The sequence below is a fragment of the Diospyros lotus genome, chromosome 6 (genome assembly GCF_014633365.1).
Source record: "Diospyros lotus cultivar Yz01 chromosome 6, ASM1463336v1, whole genome shotgun sequence".
Lineage (NCBI taxonomy): Eukaryota > Viridiplantae > Streptophyta > Magnoliopsida > Ericales > Ebenaceae > Diospyros > Diospyros lotus.
The window spans coordinates 1,492,390-1,519,039 of record NC_068343.1 but is presented as its reverse complement, the minus strand read 5'-3'; the positions used below and the strand labels follow the sequence as shown (position 1 = coordinate 1,519,039).

Here is a 26,650-nt window from a genome sequence, read left to right as displayed (position 1 = left end):
ATTGATTGACACTTGACAAAATACTTTGTTTGACTATTATATTTTAATATTATATAAATATATATAGAATAAAGTTATAAAGATAATATTTTAAATATATAGATAATTTTGTATGACTTAATTAATAGTTTAAATTATCTATTAATATTTCTCATAAAACCCATGCAAATTTAATATAAATTTTAGAGGCAAAAAATAGGTTGGCAAATTTTTGGAGGGAACAAAAATTTGCAAACTATTATACTTTAATATAATATATTATATATTACTAGTGGATCACCCATGCAATGCATGGATATTGAAAAAAATAAATAAATCGTTAAAGCGAAAGTTGTATAATTTAGTATTTACAATAAATGAAAATCACAATAAAGAAGTAAAAAATAAACAAAATAATCGTGTTACAATCATGAGAATATAACAAAAGGATTACAAATTTTGAAAGATTTCCTTATATACATTCAAGGGTAGACGAACAATAAAAAGCACATAACTTTATCTCGAAACCATATAAAAAATAAACCTAAATTAATATATAATACAATAAGCAATGAGTAAAAAAATAGAAAAATTACATGATAATAGGAGAAAAGAATAAATGATAACCAACATCTTTATTCTAAAATATGCATTCAATGGTAGACGTTTTTTTTTTTTTTTTTTTCACGTGTATTTGTCTCATATGTGCGTACCACATGAATCCTCAAGGCCTAATTTTTTCTAGTTGCATTCATATCACTTACTTGACAGAATAGTGGTGTTATGTTACACCAAAAGACAAAATTGGATAAAAAAAATACGGTTAAAATTTACTAAATAAAAGTAAAGAAGAATTGAGAAAGGAGAAGAGAGTAAATGGAAGTGTTGAACGGGAATGAAGAGGAAGAAGAGAGAGAGATATTTGTTTTCTTTTATTATTTTTTCTTCCTTCAAATTCTCCTATTTCTCTCAATTTATCAAATCACATGTCACCATTAAGTTTCCTTTTTATCCCACACTTTGCCACACAATCCAAATATTACTTAACATAATTTTCAAAACACAAATTTAATTTGTATTTAATTTCCCAAAGTCCAACATATAGCACATCTTTGAAGTAGACCAATGGGAAAAAAGAGAATTAAGTAAATAACAATAATCAATTAAGTTGAAAAATAAAATTATGACATTTAAAATTATAAAAAAAAATTAAATTAATTAAATTGTATGTAAAATAAATATAATTTAAATAATCAATTAATTATAGAAATAATAATAATCAAATTTTCAAAATTGATTATCCATATATGATTTTATATATTTCTCCTAATAATTAATTACCACATTTAAGATAGGTCAAATTTTTAAAAAAGTAAAAAAATAAAAGTTAAAAAATAAAATTATAATATTTAAGTTATATTTAAAATAAAGATAATTTAAATAATCAATTAATTATAAATGATAATAATCAAATTTTCAAAATTGATTATCCATGACTTTATATATTTCTCCTGACAATCAATTACCACATTTAAGATAGGTCAAATTTTAAGAAAGTAATAAAAAAAATAAAGTTAAAAAGTAAAATTATAATATTTAAATTATATATATAATTATAATATTTAAAAATATAAAAACTAAATTTAAATTAATTAAACTATATATAAAATAAGAATAATTTAAATAATTAATTAATTATATAAATGATAATAATCAAATTTTTAAAATTAATTATCCATATATGACTTTATATATTTCTCGTGACAATCAATTAACACATTTAAGACAAATCAAATTTTTAAGAAAGCAAAAAAAAAAAAGTTAAAAAATAAAATTACAATATTTAAGTTATATATAAAATTATAAGAAAATAAATTTAAATTAATTAAACTACATAAAATAAAGATAATTTAAATAATTAATTAATTATATAAATGATAATAATCAAATTTTCAAAATTAATTATACATACATGACTTTACATATTTCTCCTAACAATTAATTACTACATTTAAAACATGTCACATTTTTAAGAAAACAACAAATAAAAATAGAGTTAAACATTCAAGCTATATATAAAATTATAACATTTAAAAATATAAAAAAATAGATTTAAAATAATTAAACTATATATAAAATAAAGATAATTTAAATAATCAATTAATTATATAAATGATAATAATCAAATTTTAAAAACTGATTATCCATGTATGATTTTACATATTTCTCCTGACAATCAATTACTACATTTAAGATAGATCAAATTTTTAAAAAAGCAACAAAAAAAATAAAGTTAAAAAATAAAATTATAATATTTAAGTTATATATAAAATTATAACATTTAAAATTATAAGAAAATAAATTTAAATTAATTAAACTACATAAAATAAAGATAATTTAAATAATTAATTAATTATATAAATGATAATAATCAAATTTTCAAAATTAATTATACATACATGACTTTACATATTTCTCCTAGCAATCAATTATCACATTTAAGACATGTCACATTTTTAAGAAAACAACAAATAAAAATAAAGTTAAAAAATAAAATTATAGCATTTAAGTTACATATAAAATTATAACATTTAAAATTATAAAAAAATAATTTTAAAATAATTAAACTATATATAAAATAAAGATAATTTAAATAATCAATTAATTATATAAATAATAATAATCAAAATTTTAAAATTGATTATTCATACATGATTTTACATATTCCCTCTAGTGGTCAATTATCACATTTAAGATATGTCACATTTTTAAGAAAGCAATAAAAAAAATAAAGTTAAAAAATAAAATTATAACATTTAAGTTATATATAAAATTATAACATTTAAAATTATAAAAAAATAAATTTAAATTAATTAAACTATATATAAAATAAAAAATTTACTTGACAGTCAGTATTCGGCAATATTACCTGATATCTCAAGATTTCTCCCGATTTAAAAAAGTCTCATTTTTCTGTAATTTATTTCAATTAAAATTTTATGTTAATATTTAAAAATTAATAATATAGATTATATCTTGTCTCTTCATATACCAGTATATTTACACATTCTCCAAATACTATTCAACCATAAAAAACCCATTTACGTGTTCCAAGAACTACACGTTTTTCACAAATCTAGACTTAATTAATGACCTATAAAATTATATTTTGGGTAAATAAAAAAATTAAAAAATATAATAAAATATCAAAATAGTAATTGGAAATGGGCGGGAAAAATTTTGACGGCTGTTTTGTTATAATATATATATAGATTATATTATAAAAAAATAAAATTTTATTTAATGAATAATTTTCCGTGACTTAGTTAATATTTTAAGTGTCTATTCATATTTCTTATAAATAATATTTATTTTTAATTGATTGACGGATTAATTGATGAGAAGATCTAATATAAAATATTTATTTTTGATTAATTAATAGTATTAAAAAATTCATGCAAGTTTAATAAAAATTTTAAATGTAAAAAATAGTTTGGCAAATTTTTTGAGGAAATAAATATTTGTATACTATTCTACTATATATTATACTATTCTACTATAATATATAATATTTATATTATATAAAGATAGAATTTTATATAAATTAATAATTTTATGTGACTTAATTAATAGTTTAAGTATCTATTTATATTCCTCATAAATAGTATTTATTTTTAATTGCTTGACGGATTAATTAAATATTTAATATTCACATAATAATGTATTGAAAAACCCATAATTAGCATTGAAAAACTCGTGTATTTAAAATTTATTATTAATTTTACAATAATTAGTATAGATTATTTCAAAACAATTAAAAGATTTAAATTATTAATGCAAATTACAAAATGTAAATTATTAATGCAATAAGTACTAAATGCAAATTATTAATGCAAGTTTTGGATGAAATTTTATTACTACATACTATTTCAAAGCAATTGAAAGATTTAAATTATTAATGTAAATTACAAATGCAATAAATATTAATTATAAATAATTAATGTAAGTTTGTTGAGAAATTTTATTTTTTCAAGACTATCCTACTTTTATATATATAAAGATACAATAATATATTTATAACTATAAGAGATTTGCACTTAGATCTTGTCAACATTTAGAGTAAGTCGACTCTGGTTCGTCGGTCCGTAGTGAAAAAATAAGCACCACTGGAAAGAAAATGAACAAATAAAATAAATAACAGTCTGTATGCAATAAAGTTTTGTGCAGGTTCTGCCAGAATGATGCATAATCCACCACTGTTATTTGGTTATTTCGGTAGAATAATAGTATATCATTTTTCTTCGTTTTACAATGATTTTTGACCCCTATTTATAGTATAGGGTGTTTATAATTTTCATAAAATTCAAAATGAAAGGATAATATTACGAATATAATACGTCCTTATCAGCTCCATAAAATCGGGAATTAATTCCGCATTATCAGGAATTTGATTTGCCTCATATAAGACAGGTGGACATCGCATTCGATTATTTTGTGATATTTTTATTATATAAGCTGAATGATTTATCTAATGAGCTGAAAGCATTGCTGAGAACTTGCTCAGTTCCGCGATTCAAGCTCAAATTTCGGTGACATGTGACCTTACTTTGACAATCTCGGTCTTGGACCCGTTGGCTTCAAAAGGTAGGTCCGGGCTGCTGAGTCGAGTCCATCCCATAAAAAGTGGTTCAAAAAATACCTGTAATAAGGTATAAATGTAATAATATTTTTAAAATAGTATAATACCCTTTATTTATTCATTAACAAAATTAACAAAAAAAATATCAATTTTAGGGAAGGGACAAATGAATCTCTCCCCCATGGCACTAAGTAGTCCAATGGGAGGGATAAATAAGCCCTAGGCATAGGAATAGGATTAGTCAAGCCAATGCTGGGGCAATTTTTCTAGATGTTACTTAGAAAAAAAAAATTAAGTCAAAGTTAAGTGATTAATAGTCACCATTGTCCTAACATTAAGGTATAAAATTTATTTAAGCATTTTATAAAATAAGGGTAATATAAAAATAAATGCACGTTATTTTTTAATAAGATATATTTATTATATTTTATTTTTAATATTTAAATAATTATGAATGTACTGAGTTTTAAACCATTTAATCAATTAATAAAATTATTTAAATATTAAAAATAGTATACACTAAGTACATATTGTCAAAAAATAAGATATATTTAATTAACTAATAGAATTATTTAAATATTACAAATATATATAATAAATACATACTATCCATAAGATGATGTTAATCAATAGAAGTAAACACTTGGTCGGCTTGGACACTGAACTAATTGCGAAATTATTAAACTTGAAAACGCAACCGAATCAAACAACCAATTTCAATTGATTTAATTTGTTTATTTTGGTTAAATCAAAATTTTGTTCACTCTCTATTAATCAATGGTTAAGTAATAATAAATGTATTTTGTTTTAGACAATATGTATTTATTGTATTTTATTTTTTAAATTTTAAATAATTAATTGATTGATTAAATAGCTCAAAACAAGATATATTTATCATTAACTAATAAAATTATTTAGATATTATAAATAAGATACAATAAATGAATATTATATTAAAAAAATGAGTATTTATTATTCTATAAACATTATCTTATTTACAAATCAAATATATTTATTGTTACTTATTTAATACTTTTAAAATAATAATTAATATTATCCTTAAAATAAATAAAGATTTTGTTAACGACTAATCTTAAAACATTTGTTAAAATATATTCAATGCATTTTATTTTTAACATTCTTATTAATTAATAAAATATTTTAAAATAAAAATATATTAAATACGACTTAACTAATATTTAAATAAAATGTCTTATCGCTTGATCAAAATGAGGTAGTTACAAGGATTTTATTTATTTGAAAAATTCTATTTGCAACCACGTTTTTACTCTTCACAACTATATTTTAATGTACCTAAAATACCCTCTTTTAAAAACTTATTTTTACTCTCACAATCACTTTCTCCCTCAGCCGGTCATACGCAGCCACCCACCTATTCATATTCATAACGAAGACAATGCAACAAAAAACACACACCAAATTTGATATGAAAACGAAAAAATAGATAAAAATATAAGAGTAGTAAAACACATGTATACACAAACACACATATATACATTGAAAATCATGTATGCACCCAATACACAAATATACACACACACATATACACATATATATAAAAACACACACAAATATATATATATATATACGTGCGCGTGCACACACATACATATATATATATATATATGCACACAGAGGAAGCGATGGCCATGAGGGTAGCCATGGCCACCGGAGGTGCGCCCTGAACCCTAGGGTTTGCGGTGCACTAAAGGTCCCGAACGCTGGGGTTCGGGGCCATTAAGGCTCCCCAAACCCTAGCGTTCGAGGCACACCTCCGGCAGCCATGGCTGTCGCTTCCTCTGTATATATATATGTGTGTGTATGTTTGTGTATTAACTATAAAATTATCAATTACTTGTAAATCATATGCACTGACCTCTTCACTCAATGAGATCTCATTAACATATCTAATTAAAAGTTTGAGAATAACTTATTAAATAAATATTAGACCATCAAAAGAGAAAGAAGAAGTAGGAAAATTAAAATGCAAATACACAAGTTCAAAAAAATGTCATTATTCATTTGAATTATTTGCTGCTGCAAAGTGATAAATTTGTTCCTCTAACAATTATAAGCATGGCATGCAATATAGGTTTAATAATTTTTTATCAATAAATATAAATATTAACTATAAAATTATCAATTACTTATGCACTTACATCTTATCTCACGAACATATCTAATTAAAAGTTCGAGAATAACTTATTAAATAAATATTAGACTCTCGATTATTTTTAATCTTAATAATAAATATTATTATTATTATTATCATCATAATATATATATTCTATACATATTGCACCTGCAATGCAGGTGCAACATTGTATAATATTACAATGTGTAATATTATATATATATTATAAATTGAGAGTCTCCAAACTCCAAAGTTCGGAGGTTTCCAGCATCTCCAAACTTTAAGGTTCGGAGATAATATATATATATATATATATTATGTGTAATATTGAAATGTGTAATATATTATATTATATATAAAGTGAAAATTGAGTGCCTCCGAACTCCAGAGTTTAGAGGTAGCCAACACTTCCGAACCTTGGAGTTCGGAACCACAAGCCGCCTTCGAACTCCACGGTTCGGAGGCTCCCAACACCTCCAAACTTTAGGGTTCGGAGGCAGTCAACGCTTTTGAACCCTAGAGTTCGGAGGCGCTAGGGGTGGTGGTGGTTGATCCGAACTCTAGTATTTTGAGGCCGCCACCTTCTCTGAACTTAGCGGCCACCGCCACCTTCTCGTCGACGTAGTAGGACACTGGTGAGATGAATAAGCTTCACCTATTCTATCACATACCATACCTACAAAATAGCACAAAAATATTAAAGAAAATTATTAACACTATAGTTACAATAATAAAAAAAATTATTAACACTATAATTACGATAAAAAAAATTATTAACACAAAGCACCCTGACCCATTGCGCTTCCGAACCCTAGAGTTCGGAGGCTTGGGCCGTTTCCGAAATTTGGGTTTCAGAAGCAGGTTGCGCCTCCGAACTCCAAGGTTCGGAGGTGCGGGCTGCCTCCGAACCCTAGAGTTCAGAGGCGTAGGCCGCCTTCGATTAGAGGTGATGCTACCTCCAGGTTCGGTAGCAGTGATTGATCCGAACCCAAGGTTCAGAGGTCGTTGTCGCTGCCACCACAGCCTTCGAACTCAGGTGGCCACCGCCTTCGCCTTACTAGGAGGTGTACTATCTGCCTTCAACCTTTAAGTTCAAACCAACCGCAAAATATACAAATTACCTGTAATTTATTGGTAAGATAAGACAGACCAATCGCAGAATAGAGACGCGACGAATGTAAGGAAGGTGACGGTCAATGGAAGTTGCAGAGAAGCAAAGGTTGTAGAGAAGAGGATGACTAGTAGTTGTAGAAAATGTGACTTGCGCACGATGTATGAGATATATGAGGGTAATTTTGGAATATAAGCGGCTGCAAAAAAATAATAATAATAACTATGAAGAGTAATTATCAAATTTATTTTAATTATAATTGCGAAAAGTAAAAATTTAGCTGCGGATAAAATTTCCTATCCATTTTCCCACGTGGAAAGACCGGAAACCCCACAGGGCACGAATGATTAGGGGCGCAGGTTAGCGGGTCCCCTGGTTTTTTCCGTAATTTGACCTTCCAAATATCTTTTTCCCTTCATCGGAAACCAACAGGAAACTGTTATCAAAATGGTCAACTGTTAATTTTCACGCGAATTACTGAAACCCTCTCCTGACAATCTTCGATTTCCTCTCCGACGATCGGAGAACATGGCCTAGAGCTAGCAGAGTAGCGTTGTTTCAGTGTTAAAAGGGACGGAAAGAGAGAATATTTGAGAAGGTTCTCGAGGAGGAATCTCTCCGGCGCGATCTCCGAGGAAAAGAATGATTCCGTCGCCTGATATTACCGGAATACTGGAGAACTCGAAGGATCTCGATCGCTTACGGAAGGAGCAAGAGGATGTGCTCGCCGATATCAATAAGTTGCACAAGAAGCTCCAAACGAGTGAGTTTCTCTATACCTAGCAATAGCCATAATTGTTGCCTTCAATCTCTTTGATCATCTTTCTCAGTAATTGCTTGCCGTAGATATAATCTTCTGTTATTCATGTGGTTTGAATTTTTTGACGCTGGTTTAGTTGGAATTAACTAAGGTTTAGAGTGTGAACCGGTGTTCCCATGTTCCTTGTGAGGTTTTGATATTTGCAAGGCGCTGACAGAGTTTTCTCTATTAGGCACGAGGATGTAAATGCGTGTTGAATAGGGATAGACAGGTAAGATGGTTGACCAACTGTCCCGTAGCTCTTTGTTGTCCTAGGGCTGTTACTTTGCAGGTTTGGAGAGCTGAACTTTTTTTTTTTAATCAAAGTTTTGATTGAGTTGTAGACTGTAGATATAGCTTCTGTTTGTGGAAATTTGATTATACATAAGCGAGAGAGAAGCACTACTAGTCAGTAACCAAGGAAAGGGGATTCTTTTTCCTTTTATGATGAGATACTCTCGAGATAGGGTTTGTATTGTGGTCTCTTTAATTGTAGAAGAGGAGTCAAAGATATGGAAATTATCTTCCGCCCACTTATAAAAAATATCTGCCTCCACTTAATTTCTAATACTACAGTACTTAGCATTAGTTATCAGACTTTGTACTCTATTTGAAAAGTAAACAGTATCACACTAATTTAATTCTCCTACATTAGAATATTAATTTTCTTATTTGGAATATGCATTCACATCTATGTGCTAGCCTTATGACTTGGAATCCTCTAAAGTGGCTTTGTATGGGAACATTAGTTGGGGGGAGAAGAATAAGAAATATAGAGCTTATAGAGAAAGAATGAGGCAACATAGAGAGTAGAGTAGAGATGTTTGGCAGAGAAGAAGAAAAGGGAAAAATTAGGGGAGAGAGAAATCAGTGGCCATTCTCCATTAATTTGCATTAAGTAATTAACATACCGGATTTGAATAATCCTTACTTGGGACATATTTATAAAGTCACAAAATTCTACCAAACTACGAATCCTAAATTAAAGTTGAAAACAGATAAACCTAATCTGAACTAAACTTGGAGTTCAAATTAATGTAAGAAGAGAACTTAAAATATCTGCTTCTCTGAAGTTTGTGAAATAACTAAAATACCTACACAACTAGACTCACGAAACTTCTAAAATTATTATAACTATTGATCTCCCATCATCGCCAAAGCAGGTTAAGCAAACCTGTGTGCTGAATGGTTTATGTCTATGGAGCATTGCACAATCAACTTTAGAGAATAAATAAATAAATAGAACCTAGTGAATACCTGGTTGTGGCCATTGCCACAGTTAATTATATGAAAATTAGGATTTGATAATCTGTGACAAGTATCATCACAGATTAACAGCATTGCAACAAAGTACCAGTGTGCTAATTACTGTAGTTGTAATTTGTTTCTGATTTGTTGTTACTCTCAATTCCTTTGTGTTAATATTATGATGCTACTATAGTTTTGTTATGATTCAACACCAGTGCCTTTGCTATGTTTGACACTGAATCCTTGTCATTCCACCACCTTCACCTGTTCTTTTTGTTTCACTCAAGCTGCTACTGTTCCTTCTACCCTGCCACCTCCACTGAGAAACTACTATCACAAAGGCCCATCTTCCTGTTGTCACATCTGTGGTTAGACCCTACTGCTTCCTTTTATGGGTGCATGCAAACTTTCAAAATTAACAACTTTCTCTGCATTCAGTCTATTTACCATTCATGAATCTAAATATATAATAAGACACAGCCTACTGAGAAATAATAACAATAATAATAATGATAAATACCCATTGGCCAAATGGTATGTTTTTTTCCCATGATTCCAACTCAACTGTTGGTCAAAACTATTAATATACGATCCTTTGACATCAACAAGACAAGTTTTGACATTGAGAATTTGAGAAAATTAACTCAATCAATACTATGGATATGCTCTAATATCAATTGAGAAATTGCCAGTTGTTTTTTGTTTAGTAATTACTTATTAGTGTAATCTTAACTACAATCACCACACTGTAAATGCAGAGAAAATAAAAAAATGTGGTGATTTCTGTGAAAACCTGAGAATCAAGAGTAAAACCAAGGTGATTCACAATTAGATTAAATAAGCTCTAATACAATTTTTAGACACATAAGTAAAATCTAGATGCTAGGATCCCCAACCTAAGATTGAAGTCTTCCATTTGCTAGAACCCATGATGAACTGCTACCCATAAGCGTTGATCTCATGTTACTATTTGCTAGTATCCCTAGAACAGAAGCTGATAAAACCTTTATATCACTGCTAATGAGATAAAACCTCAATTCTTTTTGACCCTTAGCAATGATGTTTTCTTTTTCTAGTGGAATCCTTTTCACTCACAATGTGTAACCTCTGAATTTTGTCAACCTAGCTGCTATGATATAGTCTTTAGCATGAGTCTGAAACATACATGCAATTGGTAAGAATTTATTTTCATGCAGAAAAGGACTCCTTTCTTTCTGAATTTTGATCAACAGTTCAAATGAGGTGCGAGGGTGCTCCAACAACTTGTTATTAGCCAAAAAAATCAACTCTCAAAATCTTGATCGTGTTCAAATGACCTGTAATAGGGAATTTGAACTAAGTTCATTCAAACTGTCTCCTAGTTTGTTTGACACATTTTCTAACCCCTTTGTGCTGACTTAACCTCACTGCAGTAGAATCAAAGTTGAACTTTTTATGTTCAAGCTGAAGTTATTCTTCACAAATCATGCATGCACACTTTTTATAAAACAATATATGGCACTACTAAAACAGAAGTGTTGTTCATAAATTTGACAACACTACAAATTTATAATAATCTCTCTCTTTTGCAATTCCTAAAAGAACCATTACATTGAATTCCAACTCAACTACACAAGGTACAATCTATGGCCTTGTATTGTTTTTGTCTTGAATGAAATAAGTTATTATATACCTGCAATTTGTACATACTCAAGTGAGCAACATGTAAAATGCCTGTGTTGTTGAAAAGATGTAACCATAATCATGCATATAGCAAGTGTAATGGGCATTTTGCAATTAATATGAACATGAACTCCTCTTAGTATCCTACTTATATATTCATCACATATTTCTCCCCCTTTTTATCACAAATTATCAAAGATATATAAGCAAGTAGAGCAAGAACCAATTTATTGGAGACAAAAATATGAACTGTATTACATAAGAGACTAACCTTAGGGTACATGATGCAAGAACAAAATGCAAAGAAGTGGAGAAGTTACATAAAAAAGCTCTTAAACTATCCTAATCTAGGGAGGCAACTTGTCCAAGAGCTGTGTGGTAGCTTGAATCAGCATTGTTGCTTCATTAATATGACATCCATTGGAGCAGCTTTACTAATCTGCTCATTGTTAATCGCACCCAGCTGCACTGATAGATGTGATGGCTCCCTCTAATTGTTAATGACCTTGGAACATGTGGCTTTGGAGGTAGCTCATGTCATGGTCCTGATCTGAAAGTGGTGAGACCTTTTGCATGTGGCATGTTGCTGATGATGTCTAGATGTGCCCTAGACTATTTTTGAGAGTTGCTAGTGGGATGACAGGCATGGCAGGTCTAGTCTCCTAATCTAGTGCAGAGTGAGTGTGTTAAGGTCGTCCTACATGTGTTTTTTCCCTTTTTTAGAAGAAAAAAAGTGTCTATTAACGCATGATATTTCTCGCTTTGAGAGGGTTGGGGAGGTTTATATTTGCATGCAACCTCCCCCCCCCCCCCCCCCCCCCCCCCCTCACAAATAGGCTGTTTAGTAACCTTACTGCTGCTACCAAGGCTTACCCTTTGTTTTTTCCATTTTATTATAAAAATGAGTGTCCCAAGTGCACAAGACTCCCTGCTTGGCAAGGGTTGGGGGATGGTTGTGTTTGTGTTTGTATGTAGACTTACACTTCTATTACAAAGAGGCTGTTTCCACACCTTGAACTCATGACCACCTTGTCACAAAGGAGCAACCCTTACCGTTGTTACCAAGACTCACCCTCTTTCTCTTTCCTTTTGTCTAATATGGTAATTAATTCAGAAGTCAACAGTCACCATAAAACATCTGCAGATTTTTGGCTTAGACGAATGTTCTTGCCTAATTTTCTAGTTGGTTTATTGTCTACATGATGCAGCCCCTGAAGTTGTTGAGAAGCCAGGTGATAATTCTTTGTCAAAGCTTAGATCCCTATATGAGAAAGCTAAAGAGCTTTCAGAAAATGAAGTGAGGTATTTTTTTATTCATATACTCCTTGATGAAGTAGACTTTTGTCTTTAACTTGATTTTATTTTCCTCTCTGCTTAATTGTATATATTTAACTCAAACTGCCAGTGGCTTTGTTTTGCTGCAGCGTTTCAAGTCAGCTATTGGGGCAACTGGATGCTTTCATGCCTTCTGGACCATCGGCACAACCACGGCGAAGAATGGGTTTGTGCCACAACTTAGCTAAACTGGCAATAAGCTTTATATTAAACACTTACATATTGTAGTTTCTTCTTTATTGACTATTGTGCATAATCCTTGGCTCTTGGAATGTTGGTATTTTATTAAACATGTGCTTATCAGCGCATCTTATGGCTGCTCCTTGTGCTTCTATTTCATTTTACTGCCTCTTTTTCTACTTTAATTTTTCCTTTTTGTTTTGTGAGCAGCATAACCCTGAACCTGGCATTTAAACTATTGCCAGAAATAGACACTATAACCTTGGTCCATATTTCACATATATTTGGTATGAAACAATTACTGTTTCAAATACTCTAGGAGCTTGATAAGCATGTATTTGTCTGTATCTTTTTTTCCCTCCCTGCTCTGCTTTTTCCTTTTTATTTTGCTTTTATTCAAAGATATTGAAAGTGAATATCATAGAATGTGGATGAATTTGGTGCCTGATCAGCCATCATTGATTTACACCATGAAATGTTTGAGGTCAGCAATTTTCTTTTTAAAAGCATAGATGGATCGACCATGTTATGCTTTGCATGATACAAGGAGATGGGAAGTATAACTCAATTTCTGCTAAACTTAAATGTATGGAGTTGGAAAAAAGATTAATCAGGCAATGCCCAATCTGGACATGGATATTTATAAGTCCAGCCTGGTCGAGTATATCAAACACAATACAGCCATAGACACCCCCCCCCCCCAAAAAAAAGTAAATATAACTACGTTATATATCCTCTTAGCCACTTTACCTTTGAATTATGTAGTCTGTTGAATATAATTGACCACTTTTCCGTGCAATTAAATTCTTGCTATGAGCCTGTGATAGTTGTAATGTGAACAAAATAGGGTTTAGAATAAATTCACCTCACTGTTTTGATTGATCTCTCTGCTATATATACAGAAAAACATTGCCTAATCTAGGATGCTGAAGAATATACATAATAGGTTTCCTATTCTAGGAGAATGTAATATTTACGAGGTTTCTTTCCTAATCTAGAAGGTTGATTGAGAAAATTAGAAAGATTTCCTAAGTTGTAAATTTATTACAATAGGAAAGGAATAAATACTAAGATATTGTTGTCACTCGGGAGATACATTAAAGTTTGATATGAAGTGTATGAGCCTAAATGAAGATATGACAAAAGATAAAAATACATGGAGTCTAGAATTCATGTAGCCGATCCCACATAGTGGGATAAAGGCTGGATATGTTGTTGTTGTTGTTTATATTGTTTTAACTCGGATTCTCCAATACTCCCCCGTAAGCTGGTGAATAGATGTCTCTCATTCCTAGTTTGCTAATAAGTGATTCAAAACCCGGTCTTGACATGGCCTTGGAAGATAAGTGAGTTTTATCCCACCCTTTTCAATTTCCCTATGTATAAAACTTCTATCAATCCTTATATGATTCATCCTGTCATGTTGGATAGGGTTATTAACAATACTGATAGCTAATTTACTATCACTATATAGCCTTGTTGGTAATGTTAGGGGCATTCGTAGGTCTTCCATCAGCCTTGCCAACTATTACAATTAGGAGCACAAGGATCACTCAAATCACAGCCAATTACGATTGCACTCACTCCCGAACCAACCCCAACAACAGAAATATAAAACATAATTGAAAACAGTAATGGAAATAGAGAAAGAGATAATCAAACCACACAAGAGACAACAAGATTTATCCTGGTTCAGACCGCATAAACGATCCTACATCTAGCCTCTTAGATCTAGAGAGCAATCCACTATGAATGATGAAACCAGTAGACAAGAGTCCCTCTCACACATGAGTACAATTACACTGGAGATTACAAAGACTCTTGATTCTAGGCTTTCCTCTCACACACTGCACTTGTAAATCAGAATGATCAAATTGTACCCAAAACGATTTCAAGGAATATAATAGACTACACATTTCCTATTATACCCGCCATACATAAGCTACTAACACACATAACTTCACTTAGACAATTCTGCCGTTTGATACAATTGACTTCACTTGTTTCTTCTAGGCTACACTCGATGCAAACATACAACAAATCTCCACCATTTGCAAGAGTGTTGCCCAATCTTCACTCCTTTGATCTGCTCTCCTCATGGACCTGCATAAAACCTGATCATTTACAAATACAAACTTGTAAGAGCCTTAAACAATGGTGTAATTTAGTCATAGAAACTGCTTTAGTAAACGTGACAGCTGCATTTTCTTCTCTTGCAACCTTAATCAGATTTATTTTCTTTCTTTCAAGTACTTATTTGATAAAACGGTACCTTACATCAATGTGTTTAGTTATCTTATGGTGATGTTGGTTCTTAGCCAAGTGTATAGCACTTTAGCTATCACACTTTAGGATAGCCTTAACATTTTTTCCTAGTAGTTCACTTAGAATTCCTTTCAACCATAGACCCTCTTTTATAGCTTCTGTGACAGCTATATACTTGGCCTCGATGGTTGAAAGAGCCACCACTGATTGCAAATTTGTTTTCCAGCTAATGGTTGCATTCCATACCTTGAAAAACGTACTTGGTAGATGACCTTTTTTTGTCTAAATTTGCTGCATAGTCAGTATTAGGGAAACCTAGAATGTTAGGCTCATCTTCTATACTAGCTCTACCATAAACTAAAGCCATGTCCATTGATCATTTGAGGTATCTAAAGATCCACTTAACAACAGCCCAATGTTCTCTTCCCAGATTAGCCATGAACCTACTTGTAACACTCATAGCATGGGCTAAATCCGGCCTAGTGCACACCATACAATACATAAGGCTTCATATAGCATTAGAGTAGGGGATCTTGCTCATTTCTCTCATGCTCTCTTCATCACTTGGTGATTTCATATTTGAAATGTTGTGCAAAGGGAACATTTACTTCCTTTGCATCAAGCATGCTAAATTTCTTACGCAATTTCTCTAGATAGGACTTTTGGGATAGTTGAATCAACCTTTTGTGCCTGTTCCTCAATATTTCAATCCCTAAAATCTTCCTAGCTTCACCTAACTCCTTCATCTCAAAGCTAATTTCAGGTGCAGCTTTAACCTTTGAATTTTCTCGTCCGATTGATTTGCAATCAATATGTCATCAACATAAAGGAGGAGATAAATTGAGATTTTAGCTGAAATATGCTTTACATAGACACAACAATCAAAGGCACTTCTCTTGAATCCTTGGTTATCATAAATGTGCCAAACTTCCTATACCACTGCCTAGGGGACTGCTTAATCCCATATAAGGATTTTTTCGGCAAGTACACTTGCTCCTTCTTACCCCTAATCTCAAACCCTTTTGGTTGCTCCATTAGAATGTTCTCTTCTAATTCATCATGTAGGAATGCAATGGTCACATCCATCTGCTCTAAGCTTAAGTCTAAGTGGGCAGTCATAGCAAGCAGGATTCTAATCGAAGTATGTCTCACTACCGGTGAAAAAACTTCATTAAAATCCACCCCAGCCACTTGGGTAAATCCTCTTGTTACTAACCTAGCTTTATACCTAGGTTTTTGCTCCTTACTTGCCCTTTCTTTAATTTTGAACAGCCACTTATAGCCTACTACCCTCTTATCTAGAGGCCTATCAACCAAGATCCAAGTCTTATTTTTCTTAAGGGATTCCGTTTTAGATTCCATGGCTGCAAGCCATTTCTTGGAATCTTTTGACCTAATAGCCTTTTCGAATGAGAGAGGCTCATCTCCAGCTATCTCCACTGCACTTGTCAGTGCATAGGAGACCAAATCAGAAAATCCATACCTTGCAGGAGGTCTAACCACCCACCTTTGCCTATCTCTTGCCACATTATACCTTCCTAGGCTAAGGTCACTGCCCAAACTAGAGGAATTAGCACTGTCAGTGTGCAGGTCTCTATCAAAACTGGAAGAACCAGCACTATCACTTTGTTTGTGGTTATCTAGGGTTGAGCACTCTGTTGATCTTCTGCCACATCCATGGGACTATCAAAGGCTGCATCATGGCCTTGATCTTGCTGTTCTATTTCAACAGCCTTAGCCTTTCCTTTCCCATCCTTTTGATACTCTATCTTATTATCTTTTATGAAAGAATTCTCATTAAAGGTTACATCCCTACTCACTAGCGTTCTTGGCAATCCTTCTTCTAGGGTCCATAACTTGTATCCCTTCACCTGGTTGGATACCCAATAAATAGGCACCTTTTGGCTCTAGGCTCTAGTTTTCCTTGCTTAATATGTGCATAAGCAATACAACCAAATACCCTTAAATGATCTAAGTTTGGCTTGTGGCCATTTCACATTTCATAGGGTGTTTTAAACCCTATCGTAGCCAAAGGTGACCTATTAATAACATATGCAGTTGTTGAAACAACTTCTTCTTCCCAAAATGATTTTGACAACCTAGCATGGATTAACATGCATCTCACCCTCTCAAGTAGGGTCCTATTCATTCTCTCAGCTAGGCCATTTTGTTTAGGGTTTCCCGGGACTGTTAAATGTCTAAGAATGCCACTATCTTTACACATTTTGGCAAAATCTTTATTGCAAAACTCAAGTCCATTATCTGTCCTAATGATCTTGATTTTCATACCTTTTTGATTCTCTATCAAGGTTTTCCAGGTACTAAAAGTCTCAAAAGCGTGATCTTTTGACTTTAACACATAGATCCAAACCATCCTAGAGTAGTTATCTATGATTGATAAAAAATATCTTGCCCCTCCATGTGTTAATGACTGACTAGGGCCCCACAAATCCGAATGAATATATTCTAAGGGGGCTTTATAGGTATGGTTTGCTTTCTTAGGGAATTTAACCTTTATATACTTACCAAAAATGCAAGATTCATATTCATCTAATTCTGTTATATTTTCTGCACCTAGGACTCCTTGTTTGGACAATTCTCTAAGGCCTTGTTGACTTATGTGAGCCATCCTATAATCCCACAATTTTGTATGTTCAAAAAAGATTGGTTTTCACCTATAGCTGCCTGTCCACATAATGTGGATGCTTATAGCACATAAATACCATTGTGTAGGACTGCTTTCATGCAAATGAGAGATCCCTTAGCTACTTTAAGAACTCCACCATCCCCTCTATAGGAATAGCCATTCTTATCCAATTCTCCTAGGGAAATTAAGTTCCTTTTCAAATCTAGAACATGCCTCACAGAAGTTGTTTTAACCAATCCATCATGCATTTTTAGTTTTATGTGTCCTACTCCCTTAATATTGCTCTCATGGTTGTTCCCTAAAATCACTTTACTACCACCAATATCTTTATAGTTTAGAAACCATTCTCTATGGGTTGTTATGTGAAATAAACAACCCGAGTCTAGAACCCACACCTCCTTGTCTTCCTTGCAAGATGCAACCAATGCATCTGCACTATCATAGTCATACTCACATAGTGAGGATGAAATTTCAGGATTCAACCTTTCTTGATATTCCTTCTTTCTCCTAGGGCAATTCTTCTTAATGTGACCCTCTTCATGGCAGTGATAGCACTTAATATTTTTTCTACCACTCCTAGATTTTGACCTAGACTTCCCCCTATTCCTAAATTCTCTTCTTTCTGCACTGCTCCTTGCTGTTAGGACATCTTCGGCTGAAACCTTTCCCTCTACTTTCTGTTGTAATTCCTTAGAGTTTAATGCACCAACTACATCCTTTAAGGTCAAACATCCCTACCATGTTTTAATATATCCACGAAAGTTTCATATGACTTAGGCAAAGAATGCAATAATACTAGGGCTTTATCTTCATCATCATAGGTTACATTTATGTTTTCTAAGTCAAGACATAGCCTTTTGAAGTCATCTGTATGACTTTGAAGCTTCTGCCCTTCTTGCATCTTAAAGGTAAAAAATTTAGCCTTCAAGTACAACCTAATTGATAGGGATTTAGTCACATACAAGCTCTCTAATCTTAGCCATAATTCTGTTGAGGTTTCCATCTTTGAAACCTCTCTAAGAACTTTGTCCCCTAAACTCAAGATTAGGGTGTTATATTATATGCCTTCTTGGTAATTTCTTTCTTTCTTTCTTTCGAATATGTTTTCGGCATTTTAGACTCTCCATCGAGAGCTTCTTCTAATCCTAAATTACTCAACAAGGCTCTCATTTTCATTCTCCAAAGGCCAAAGTCATTAAGACTATCGAATTTCTCGATGTCATACCTAGCAACAGAGGCTGTAAAAGCCACGACAATGGATATTTCTATCGGGTTCTAGGGTTCTTCGCGATTCTTGATTGAGTTTCCTGGCTTTGATACCAATTTGTTACAATTAGGAGCACAAGGATCACTCAAATCACATCCAATTACAATCGCGCACACTCTTGAACCAACCCCAACAACAGAAATATAAAACAGATTTGAAAACAATAATGGAAATAGAGAAAGAGATAATCAAACCACACAAGAGACAACAAGATTTATCCTGGTTTAGACCGCATAAATGATCCTGCATCCAGCCTCTTAGATCCTAAGAGCAATCCATTATGAATGATGAAACTAGTAGACAAGAGTCCTTCTCACACACAAGTACAATCACTATGGAGATTACAAAGACTATCTTGATTCTAGGCTTTCCTCTCACACAATGCACTCGTAAATCAAAGTGAACAAATCGTACCCAAAACGACTGCCCTATGTCTTTTATTTATAGACATTGTGGGCAAATATTACAAGGAATATAACAGACTACACATTTCCTATTATACCTGCCATGCATAAGCTACTAACATATAACTTCACTTAGACAATTCTTCCGTTTGATACAATTGACTTCACTGGTTTCTTCTAGGCTACACTCGGTGCAAATGTACAACACCAACCAAATTAACTCGTAGATTCCTTGAGCAATAGCCCTGAATTTCGCTTTTGCACTACTACGTGCCACAATGGATTGCTTCTTACTCCTCCGGGTGACTAGGTTTCCTCGCAATTAGGGGTAATTGAACTGACCAAAAATCACTAATCGAAATACCCGAACCGAGTGACAAAACCGAACCAAACTGACTGAGTCACCCCAAATAATCGAATTAACCGAAAGCAAACCGTAGTAACCAAACCGAAAATCGAAGCAACAAAAAAAACCAAAAAAAAAAATTGAACTAAACAACACGGACATTACGAATTGAACAAACCAATTATGCATAAGAGAAATAGAGGAATAGCAAAAGAGATGATAAGATGATAGATAAGAGAAACAAAAGAAGAGCAATGGAGATGAGACTAGAGAAGAATGGAGATAAAGGAGAATAGTTCAGGAAAATAAAGAAGTAGAAACTACAAGCATAACAAAGGAGGGAAGTAGAAAGTAGATGGGGGGAGAGAGAGAGGTTGGGGGGGGGGGGGAGAAAATATCCCAAAACCACAATCCAAAGCCAGCAATTCTGGGGGATCACCAACACTGCTACCGTTCTATCATTCTACGATTCCTTCCCAACTCTCCAATCTCTCCCCCTCTGTTTGTCTTTCAGCATATCGTTGTTCAGCAATCTGATAAGTTGTGCCCTTATTTGGGGCCATCGTATCTCTCACTCATTGAATTCTAGGGTTATTTTTGGGTCTAGGGTTTGGTCATGGATTCAGAGGATAATATGCACGACGCCAACGACGCGGAGTCCCTGGATGAGCGAGAATACGGCGGGGGAATATAGTGACGACAATGACGGTGGTGTCTACGAGTTCATGGACAATGACTCTGATGATATTATCGCCAGTAGGCAACAGGTGAATAGTTGGAGGAAGTGAAAATGCAAAGTTAATCTATTTAATGCTTCTGGTTTTTGCCTTTTGAAATTGAAGTGCTTGTTTTATATATCGATTGGTTCGGTTATTCCAACAAAGAAAACCAAACCAATAATCGAAAACCAATCTTTTTATGAAAAATAACCGAACCAAAATTTGGCAAGAAAATAATTGAATCGAACTGACCGAACTTGTTAGTTCGGTTTAACCGAACTTGTGCTCTCCCTTACCCACAATTTAGTGCAAAACTCTGATGTTGATCCACTGTCCATCACAGAACCTGCCTAGTCAGCATTAGCAAATCCTTCAACTCCTCTAGCATCACTTTTCTGTAACAGTAGCCATTTCCTTGGTGTCCCCTTTAAGTACCTTAGAATGTGATAAACTACAACTAGATGTTGTTGAGTAGGTGAGTGCATGAATTGACTCACAATACTCATAGCATAAGTAATATCCGGACGAGTGAGAGATAGATAAATAAGTCTTCCAACTAACCTTTGGTATTTTCCTTTATCAATAGGGGATCATTCTCAGTTATCCTCCATTTCTAGTTTCTTTCGAGAGGTGTACTTGTTGGTCTACTTCCTAGTATTCTAGTGTCCTTTAGGAGATCAAGTGTATATTTTCTTTAAAAGATTAAAATGCCTTGTTTGCTCATGGCCACTTCCATTCCTAGAAAATATCTCATGGTGCCCAAGTCTTTGACTTCAAATTCATCTCTCAATTGCTGTTTAAGTGCAATAATTTCTTGAATGTTATCACTAGTGATTATAATATCATCCACATACACAATCAAAATGGACTGTTTTCCACTAGCTGCATGTTTAGTAAACAAAGTATGATTTGCTTCCCCTTGCTTGTACCCAAACCTTGTAAGTGTAGAACTAAATCTCTTAAACTAGGCTCTTGGTGATTGTTTTAATCCATAGAGTCAACGATATGTCAGGTCTAACGGATCTGACAAGGACATCTCGAGAATTCCACAAGGAATTCTGGAGAGTTATGTAGGAGACTTGATCGAAGAAGAAGAAGAAAGAGAGATAGCGAAAGAAAGAAAGAAAGAGAAGGAAATTAAGAGGGAAATTCGAGATTCAATTCATTCATGCCCTCCTTGGATGAGATCAGTCTTTATTTATACTGATCTTCCCTCAACAATTGAAATTCTCTCGCCTAAGTAAAACTTGTATCTTAACTGCCAGCGCCACTTGCAACAAGCATGTGCGCATTTAGTTATTCGGTTTCCCTTCTACTCTCCCGAGTTACACTTAGTTATTTGGGCGGTACATGACAATTACCCATCTCTTGAGGAATTTCTTGTCCTCAAGAAATACAAAGTAAACTTGTTGCCCTAGGGAATTGCTTGAGCAAATCCGGAAGATACTCCCACGTGTTGTCATCCGTGGGCAGATGGTGCCATTTGACCAGCACTTGAATTAGGGGCGCCCTTTGCTGATAGATCACCCTTCTGGCTCGGTTGTAAGCTCCTCGCTCCGGTTTCCAGTGGGTACTTTAATGCTTGCCGGTTGGCCCCCCACGTATTTCTTTAGTAGGGACACGTGAAATTCTAGATAAATTTGAGAATTTTCCAGTAGTTAGAGCTTGTAGGCTACTTTGCCCACCCTTGCTAAGATGAGAAGAGGGCCGTAGTATCTTGGACTTAGCTTCGTTATTGGCTCATCTGTTATGGCTTTAATCTTAGGAAATCTGAGCTTTAGGTAGACTTCTTCTCCTACTGAAAACTCTCTTTTGCTCCTTCTTCTGTCTGCTTGCTATTTCATTCTGTTATGTGCCATGGCTAGGTCCCTTTTTAGCTGTTGTAGTAACTCTTGCCTTTGTTGGAAGTGGTCATCCACTACTGCAACATTAGTTAACTCAAGTGGTATTAGTAGTAGGGGACATTTGTACCCAAAGAGGGCTTCAAACTGTGACATCTTGATGGAACTGTAATGACTAGAATTATACCACCACTGGGCTAGAGCTAGCCACTTATGCCATTTCTTTGGCTGTTGAAAACACAAACACCTTAAGTAATTTTTCAAGCATTGGTTAACCCTCTCGATATGCCCATCCGTTTGAGGGTGGTAGGCAGATGACATGTTAAGCTTGGTTCCCATTGATTTCAGTAATGTCTGCCAAAAAAGGCTGGTAAATACTTTGTCCCAATCTGATATGATAGTTCTAGGAACCCCATGTAGCTTGATGACTTGATCAAGGAACACCCGTGCAACTTCCTGAGTGGTGTAAGGATGAGATAGGCTGATGAAGTGGGCAAACTTCGTAAATCTATCAACCACCACTAATATACAATCTTTACTCTATGGTCTGGGCAAGCCTTCAATAAAATCCATGGAAACACTCTCCCATGCTTGTCCCGGAATGCCTAAGGGTTGTAGTAACCCCAGTGTGGCCACAGTTTCATACTTGCACCTTTTGCAAGTGTCACAAGTCATTACAAATTGAATTACCGTCTCTTTCAACTTAGGCTAAAAGAATAGTTGTTTTACCTTGTGGTAAGTGTTTTGAATTCTTGAGTGCCCTCCCAAGGGGACCCATGTAGGGCCTGGAGAATCTTGTCTTTCACCTGCTGGCAGTCTCCAATCACTATCCTTCCTTTATACCGTAACACCCCTTTATGTAGTGTGTATCCTTTTATGCTATTAGGATCCAATACCAACTGCTCTAGAATCCTTTCGATTTGATCATCTGAATCATAGCTACTGGCCACCTCCTGGTACCACTCCGATATTAATGTCATGATGGCTACTACCTCTCCTTGCTCTTGACATCGCGATAAAGCACCTGCCACCACATTGTCTTTTCCTTTCTTATATTGTATAATGAAATCAAGACCCATTATCTTAGCCATACCTTTCTTTTGTAGCTGTGTGTGGAATTTCTGTTGCAATAGGTACTTCAAACTTTGGTGGTCAGTCCTGATCACAAATTGGGTACCCTCCAGATAGTGTCTCCACTTTTCCACCGCCATTAAGACTGCCACAAACTGTTTTTCATAAATGCTCAATTCCACATGCCTTGGGGCCAATGCTTAGCTGAGGAATGCTATGGGTTTGCCCTCCTGTGTCAATACAACACCTACACCATTATCACATGCATCGGTCTCAACCACAAAGGTCTTGCTGAAGTTCGGTAATCCCAATACAAGTGCCTCGCTCATTGCTTGCTTCAACTGCTTAAGCTGCCTCGGCTTCCGGCCCCCATCTAAACCCTTCCTTCTTTAGTAGTTGCGTTAGGGGTCTACTTATCACCCCATATCCCTTCACAAACCTCCTGTAGTACCCAGTCAGGCCTAGGAATCCTCTTAATGCTTTGAGGGTGGTAGGTCTGGGCCATGCCTACATGGCTGCCACCTTGTGCGAATCAGTGCTAACCCCCCTTTTCTGGATATAATATAACCCAAGTATTCGACTTGTCTTTGAGAAAATGAGCACTTTGACTTCTTAATGTATAATTGGTTGACTCTAAGGATCTCAAAAGTAGCCTTGAGGTGTGTAAGGTGTTGGTCAAAAGAATGGTTGTACACCAGTATGTCATCGAAAAATACAAGATTAAAGCTCCTTAGGTGCGGTTCAAACATCTAGTTCATTAAGGATTGGAAGGTAGCTGGTGTGTTGGTGAGGCCAAAAGGCATTACTAAGAATTCGTAATAGCCTTGGTGGGTTCGAAATGTTGTCTTAGGGATGTCTTGTGGGTTCATTTTGATTTGGTGATAGCTTGCCCTAAGATCCAATTTAGAAAAAATGGTGGCATCCCTTAGTTCATCTAGGAGATCTTCAATGAGGGGGATGGGAAATTTATCTTTGACAGTCAAGGCATTCAACTGTCGGTAATCCACACAGAAGCGCCATGATCCGTCTTTATTTTTTACTAATAGCACCAGAGATGCAAAGGGGCTATGGCTGGGCTGAATGAGAGAGTGTTGCAACATTTCTTTGACCATTCTCTCTATTTCTGTTTTTTGTGCTAGGGGGTAATGGTAGGCTCAGGCATTACAGGGTTCTGATTGAGGTTTTAGGATGATGGAGTGGTCGTGGGTTCGGAGTGGAGGTAAGGTTTTAGGCTCTTTAAATAGATCCTCATATTCAACGAAAAGTAAATTCAATAAGTCAAGTTGGTTTACCTCACATGTCTGTTGGGTTGGACTATTGACAACCAGCATCAGTTCACCCTTTGCTCTTGGTTCCTTCTCTTCTTCTTCGAGTGCTTGGATAGAGAAGAGTTGAGCCACACTGCTCATTTTTGCTTGAGTATCCTTTGCAGTTGTTTCCTTGTAATCATCTTACACATTCCCACTTCTTTACTGCCCACTAATGTCATTCTTCTTCCTTCTTTCTCAAACGTCACCTCCATTCTATTGAAATCCAAGCATATGGGACTCACATGCTTCATCCAATCCACACCTAAAACCACTTCACAACCCCCCAATTTGAGCAGTCTAAGGTCAGTCTCGAAATTTTCTCCTTGCATTGCCCAACAGAAACCCGCACATGCTAATCTACGCACCACTGTACTCTTGTTTGCTACAGTCTCTGTGAGAGGTTGTGTACTGATTAGGGGACATTTCAACTTTTTTGCAGTTCCTTCATCCAAGAAACTGTGGGTGAGCCTCGGCCTATAAGGATCATCAACTTGTATTCTCCCTCTCTCCCTTCCACCTTAATGATCTTATTATTGGCCAATCCTCTCAAGGCATGCAATGAAATTTCACCATTATCTTCCTCTCCTTCGTCAGGTATTTCTATTACATCCTCTTCTTCCATACCCTCCTCTTCACCTTCCAGTAGCAGCAGTTGCTTCTTGCACTGATGCTCGGGGAAGTGCCTATCCCCACATTTGAAGCAAAGGTTAGCCTGTCTCACTTGTTCCATCAACCTATCTCCTTGTAATTTAGGGCCCAAAGATGGCAAGCTCTTCATCTCTTGCACTCCCCTGAAAACCTCCCTTCCTTGATTCTTTCCCACTGGAGTCAACACATTGTGTGTTCCTCCCCTATTCATCAGCCTCTGCTTCTTCATAAGTGCTTCCACTGTCAGCTCATGTAACCTTGCACTATCTGTGGCATGTTTGAGGGTCTTTTGGTTGCAAGACCTTCACCATAGGTCTTAGTTCTTCACTCAACTCACTTATAAAGCTCGAGACAAAATAAGCCTCTGTGAGATAAGGATTGTGGTTGAGCATCACTGCCTTTAATTCCTCAAACCTCCTTTGATAATTTGCTACTGATCCCCCTTGTTAAATCTTGTTGAATTCTACATCAGTCATTCCCCTTTCTCCGAACCTCTCACATAATTCCTCCGCGAACTCAGCCCAATGGCATTCCTCTTTCACCTTGGCCCATCCTTGATACCAATCATCCCCTGCATCGTTAAGATAAGCTGCAGCTAGAGCCACCCTCTGTTGCTCCGGTACTCCATACCATTCAGAAGCTCTTTCACACCTCCTAACCCACCATCTAGGGGTGTTTCCGTCAAACATGAGAATATCCAATTTAGGCATAGGAATTCTCGGATGGCCTTGGTCCCCAATTATTCATTGCCTTCTTCCTTCTACATTTTCTCTTGTCCCTATCGGCTCCTCCATTTCGAATGTTTTCTGCCTCCTTTGACTCATCCCATGATTGGGAAGAATCGGTTCTACTCTTTCTTCAGGAGGAAAATCGGGGGATAGACTTACCGAGTGTTGACGAGCAAACATTACCATAAACCCTTGCAATTTCTCCCTAATTTGCACTTCCACTTCCTCACGAATTTGACTGATCGCTCCATCTAATTTGCCATCAATGAATATGATCACTTCATGGTTGCGATTGG

General features: G+C 34.5%; 1 protein-coding gene across 1 annotated transcript in view; it reads left to right on the top strand.

Annotated features, from left to right (window-relative positions):
• The first annotated feature begins 8,317 nt into the window (after nucleotides 1–8,317).
• The window catches only part of LOC127803493 (SAGA-associated factor 29 homolog A-like), a 42,001-nt gene continuing 23,668 nt past the window's right edge, over nucleotides 8,318–26,650 (top strand). Inside the window, exons 1-3 of the mRNA XM_052339745.1 lie at nucleotides 8,318–8,647; nucleotides 12,802–12,895; nucleotides 13,018–13,094. Coding sequence (XP_052195705.1) covers nucleotides 8,527–8,647; nucleotides 12,802–12,895; nucleotides 13,018–13,094 — 292 coding nt within the window. The 5' untranslated portion in view covers nucleotides 8,318–8,526. The remainder of the gene's footprint in view (nucleotides 8,648–12,801; nucleotides 12,896–13,017; nucleotides 13,095–26,650) is intronic.